This window comes from Leptonychotes weddellii, chromosome 4 (assembly GCF_054177405.1).
Source record: "Leptonychotes weddellii isolate Sample4059 chromosome 4, ASM5417740v2, whole genome shotgun sequence".
Taxonomy (NCBI): domain Eukaryota; kingdom Metazoa; phylum Chordata; class Mammalia; order Carnivora; family Phocidae; genus Leptonychotes; species Leptonychotes weddellii.
The window spans coordinates 57563163-57569162 of record NC_138372.1 but is presented as its reverse complement, the minus strand read 5'-3'; the positions used below and the strand labels follow the sequence as shown (position 1 = coordinate 57569162).

The 6000-nt window shown below is 34.3% G+C and overlaps 1 protein-coding gene across 1 annotated transcript in view; it reads right to left on the bottom strand.

Annotated features, from left to right (window-relative positions):
- Positions 1–6000, bottom strand: part of MSH4 (mutS homolog 4) — a 110315-nt gene that overhangs the window by 59882 nt on the left and 44433 nt on the right. The window contains exon 8 of the mRNA XM_081818658.1: positions 4025–4092. Coding sequence (XP_081674784.1) covers positions 4025–4092 — 68 coding nt within the window. The remainder of the gene's footprint in view (positions 1–4024; positions 4093–6000) is intronic.

Below are 6000 nucleotides of genomic sequence, written 5' to 3'. Positions count from 1 at the left end.
GGTTGCTGGAGTGGTGGGGGGTGGGAGGGATGGGATGGCTGGGTGATAGACATTGGGGAATGTGCTATGGTGAGCGCTGTGAATTGTGTAAGACTGTTGAATCACAGACCTGTACCTCTGAAACAAATAATACATTATATGTTAAAAAAAAAAAAGAAGAAAATAGCAGGAGGGGAAGAATGAACGGGGGAAATCGGAGGGGGAGACAAACCATGAGAGACTATGGACTCTGAAAAACAAACTGAGGGTTCTAGAGGGGAGCAAGGTGGGGGGATAGGTTAGCCTGGTGATGGGTATTAAAGAGGGCATGTTCTGCATGGAGCACTGGGTGTTATACACAAACAATGAATCATGGAACACTACATCAAAAACTAATGATGTAATGTATGGTGATTAACATAACATAATAAAAAAAAAGAGTTGGTATATATATGTGTATATAAACAAACACACAGTAGAATATTACTCAGCCATAAAAAAAGAATGAAATCTTGCCATTTACAACAACACGGTTGGAGCTAGAGTGTATTATGCTAAGTGAAATAGTCAGAGAAAGACAAATACCGTATGACTTCACTCTTACGTGAAATTTAAAAAACAAAACAGATGAACACAGAGAGGAAAAAAAAGAGAGGCAAACCATAAAACAGACTCTTAACTATAGAGAAAAAACTGAGAGTTACTGGAGGGGAGGTAGGCAGGGGGATGAGTTAAATGGGTGGTGGGTATTAAGGAAGGCACTTGTGATAAGCACTAGGTATTGTATGTAAGTGATGAATCATTAAATTCAACACTTGAAACTAATACTACACTGTATGTTAACTAACTGGAATTTAAATAAAAACTTGAAAAAGAAAAAAAAATGATTGAGGGAGGAGGAAAATGATTTTGAACTTTATGTATGCAAATGATTTTGAACTTACATATGCAAATTAGTATACACAGAGTGTCCACTATTAAAAAGAGAACTTCTAAGAGAAATAGACAAATCCACAATTATAGTTCGAATTGTCAGCATCCCTCTCTCAATAACTGATAGAATAAATAGACAAAAAAACCAATAAAAATATAGAAGACTTGAAGAGGGGCACCTGGATGGCTCAGTCAGTTAAATGTCTGACTCTTGATTTTGGCTCAAGTCATGATCTCAGGGTTGTCATATTGAGCCCCACAACCGGCTCTGCGCTCAGCAGGAAATCTGCTTGAGATTCTCTCTCCCTCTCCCTCTGCCCCTCCCCTCATTTGTACTCTCTTGCACTCTCTCTCTCTCTAAAATAAATAAAACGGGGCTCCTGGGTGGCTCAGTTGGTTAAGTGACCAACTCTTGATTTCAGCTCAGGTCATGATCTTGGGATCGTGGGACTGAGCCCCTCATTGGGCTCTGTGCTCAGTAGGGAGTCTGCTTCTCTCCCTCTTCCCCAACTCATGCACTCTCTCCCTGCTCCCCTCTCTAAACTAAATAAATCTTTAAATCTTTAAAAAAAATTAAATAAATAAATAAATCTTAAAAGAAATAAAAAGACTTGAAGAATATTATCAGTCAACTTGAACTAACTGATATTCATGGAAAATTCCATGCAACAACAGTAAAATATACATTGTTTTCAAGTATACATGGAACATTGCCAAGATAGATCATATTCTGGGCCATAAAAACAAGAGTCAATAAAGCTCAAAGGATCCGTATCAGACAACATATGTCCTTGACCACAATGGAATTAAATTAGAGATTTGTAATAGAAAGATACCTGGAAAATTCCCAAATACTGGAAACTAAATAACACACTTCTAAATAACCCATGTCAAAGAAGAAATTAAAAATGAAATTAGAAGATATTTTTAACTTTTTTGAATGACAAACACAACATATCAAAAATTGTGAAATATAGGGGTGCCTGGGTGGCTCAGTCAGTTAAGCATCTCCCTTCGGCTCAAGTCATGATCCCAGGGTCCTGCTCAGTGGGGAGTCTGCTTCTGCCTTTCCCCGTTTGTGCTCTCTGTCTCTCTCTTTCACTTGCTCACTCTCTCTCAAATAAATTAGTTTTAAAAAATTGTGTAATATAGCTAAAGCATTACTCAGAGGGAAATTTATAGCACTAAATGACTATATTAGAAAAGAAAAAAAGGTCTCAAATCGATCATCTCAGCTTCTACCTTCAGAATCCTGAGAAAGAAGAGCAAACTAAGCACAGAGTAAGCAGAGGAAAGAAAAAGAGAGAGAGAGAGAGAGAAGCAAACCAGAAAACAGACTCTTAACTGTAGAGACCTGAGGATTACTAGAGGGGAGGTTGGTGGGTAATGGGTTAAATGGGTAATGGGGATTAAGGAGTACACTTGTGATGAGCACTGGGCGTTGTACAGAAGTGTTGAATCATTATATTGCACACCTGAAACTAATATTACACTGTATATTACCTAACTGGAATTGAAATAAAAACTTGGAAGAAAACAAGCAAACAAACAAATATTCGCTCAAAAAAATAAAAGACTGATAAGAAATCCACAAAATGGAGAACAAGAAAAGAAGATGAAATCGATTAAATCAAAAATTGGTTTCTTGAAAACACCAAGAAAATTGATAACCTCTAGCCAGAATGACTAAGAAAAAAAAAGAATATTAAATTACCAACATCAAGAATAAGAATATATCACTGCAAGTTTTACAAATATAAAAAGGATAATAAGGAGTTCATTAGGAACAATGTAATGCCAATAAATTCAACAAGTGGGGTGAAATGACAAATTCTTTGAAAGACACAATCTACGCAAGCTCATTCAATGAGAAAGAGGTAATCTGAATAGCACCATATCTGTTTAATAAGGTGGATTTACAGTCGAAAACCTCCCTAGAAAGAAAATCCCACGTTCTAATAGCTTCATTTGTGAATTCTACCAAACATTTAAGGGATAAATAAAACCAGTTCTACACAAACTGTTCTAGAAAGTTAAAGAGGAGGAATATTTCAAACTCATGTTACGAATGTAATTAATTTTGTTCCAGACATCAGTTGTTTTTGGCTAATTCCCACTTGTATATATTGAATTATTACAAGGTATTTCAATTATTTAAGAAAACTTCTAGTTCTGTGCCTATCCAACAGCCAAAGCTTTTCCATCCGTCGGATGATGTTTTTATTATAAATGAACCTAAAGAGTGTTATCTCTACAATAAAGAAAGAGTTCTGAAACATAGATTTCAATGGATTTGCAAAGTAATCAAATTTTAAATCAAACTCTACTGATGTACAAAACTCTTTTCCTTTTTAAGCATATGAGCAAAAATATGTGTGTATTTCATTAAAGTAAATATTTTTCAATTCACCTTAAAGAGAATAATAAAAACCATCTATCACTTTTTTTTACAGGATGTGCCTATAAGCACTAAGTATTTAATTTTGAAAAATATCCAAAGACACTGTTTCATCTTAAAGTTTAAGCATATTTGAAGGCTAATCAAACTTTACATAATGTTCACTTTTAAGAAGCACCCATAGGGCGCCTGGGTGGCTCAGTTGGTTAAGCGACTGCCTTCGGCTCAGGTCATGATCCCGGAGTCCTGGGATCGAGTTCCGCATCGGGCTCCCGGCTCGTCGGGGAGCCTGCTTCTCCCTCTGACCCTATCCCCTCTCATGCTGTTTCTCTCTCTCTCTCTCTCAAATAAATAAATAAATAAAATCTTAAAAAAAAAAAAAGAAGCACCCATAATCTTTGGATCTAAGATAATTTTTATCTAGTTATTTATTAAGCAAAAATTATAATCTAAGTTTTAAAAAGATTATAAACTTTTTAAGTAAATATTTGATTAATGAAAATATGCCAATTCCTCAATTAAGAAACTTTTAATTTTTACTATAACATAGAATAGGAAATTGGGAAAAAATGTTTCCTTTAAAAGGCATAAAAATGTTCCAGGTATTAATAATGAAGTACTTTTCCAAAATATTTATATTTTCTAATTGTTATATCACATTAAGACAAATTATATCATATAAAGTATAATAATATATAATATATACATACATACCGTGTCTTGCTTTGGAATTTGGACTAAAACAGAAAGAAGCTGCTCTGTATCAAGAAATCTTGATATAACTGAAACAAACAAAAAACATGTGCATTTAAACTTTGTGTTACAGTTCAAAATATAAACTATGTAAAGTATTATTCTCAAATAATAAAATAGAACAGTTCTACCTACAAACATTACTTGTTTTAATCGTCTTTATCTATCTTACATGTGTCAGGAATAAAACAATAAATTTTAATGGTCTTTTCTTAATTTTATTAGTTATAATCTGTCTTCAAAATCTGACACTGTTGATCACCCTTTCCTTCTAAAAACTTACTTCTCTGGCTTTTAGATGTCTTTATAATTTTCTTCCCACCTTTTTGATCTGTAACTTTTCTTCCTGATACTTAAGATTAGTTTAAAAACCCAGTTCAACCACTAACCATGTAGCCTACCAGAATTTACCTATTTTCTCTGAACTTTGGTTGTTTTCATTTTTTAAATGTGGATAGTAACATCTACCTCCTAGGATTGTTGTGAGGAGTAAGGGAGATAATATATGTAAAGTACCTTGCACACACTACAGCTCAAAACTGTTCTTTTGTTCTTCTCAACTCATTTTCCAGCTTAAAGTTTTCTACAAAAATAAATTCATAGATAATTGTAATCTATGTCTTTTAAATATCTCCAGTTTTTTTTTAATTTTGCCATTTAACAGACCTTTTAAGGATGAACTCATTTCCTCGTACTTAAAATACAGTAAACTATAGTAACTGTTTCTTAATAACTCATGACTATTATCATCACTGAAACATGTGACCTCAAAGCTTTTGTGTAGACTTACTGATACTTTCACAAAATGGATCCAACCTGCTACACTGTTAAAAAAAAAAAACCAAAAAGATAAAAATTTTATGTCACTTTCTTCCTGTTCAAACTGCCAAGTATCTTGTGGTATTTTTCAGTTTGCCTACCTCTACAACTCTGTCCCTTTCTAATTTGCTGCTTCTACAGTAATTAGCTATATTAAAGCTATGTTTAAAAATCACAGTAAATAGACTGTAATATAAATTATACTGTTCAATAAGACATAATACTATTGTGACATTTTACATGTGATTCCACTAACCAGACTCTCCTAAGCCCTCATATAGATTGGCCTCTTTCTTTTTTGGTCTCTTCTTCTTCCCTTCCCTAAGCCTATCATAACAACCAGAATAATGTTTCTAAAATAAGGGTTTGATCATATTACTCTCCTGATTTAAAATCATCAGCTCCCTATTATTTGCAGGATAAAATCCCAAATTTCTTACCATTATATAAAAGCCCTTCACAAGCTAGCCCCAATCCTCATTTCCTGCCATTCCTCAAGGCTTCAAATCATAAGTAACTACTGGCCATGCCTTAAATACAGCAAGCTCTTTCATATCAACATTAAATAAAACTGCAGAAGCTTATGTTAACTCTATCTTCCCCAACTTCCCAGAAAAACAAGTGTTCCCTAGAAAATAATGACTGCTCAAGATCACAGCCAATGGCACTCATATCAGATATTTATCCCAGCAACTACAACCAAAAAAAGTGTTGTCGCCCTATGTGCATCAGCATACCTTGCACAGGCATGTTCCCTTTGTCTCAAATACCATTTCTAGGGTTCTCCTGTTGTCAAAATCCTACCCATTTCCTTAATATAGAACTGAAATATTATCAGGGCACCCAGCTGGCTCAGTCGGCAAAGCATGCGACTCTTGATCTTGGGGTCATTAGTTCAAGCCCCACACTGAGTGCAGAGATTACATAAATAATAAATAAATGTAAAAAAAAAAAAAGAACTGAAATATTATCTGTGGATCCTGTGCTAATTATAAAACCAGGAAGGTAAGTCATATAAGGAGTCTGCCTCTCCCTCTCCCTCTGCCTGTCGCTCTCCCTGCTTGTGCTCTGTCAAATAAATAAATAAAATCTTTTTTAAAAATTAAAAAAGAAAAAGA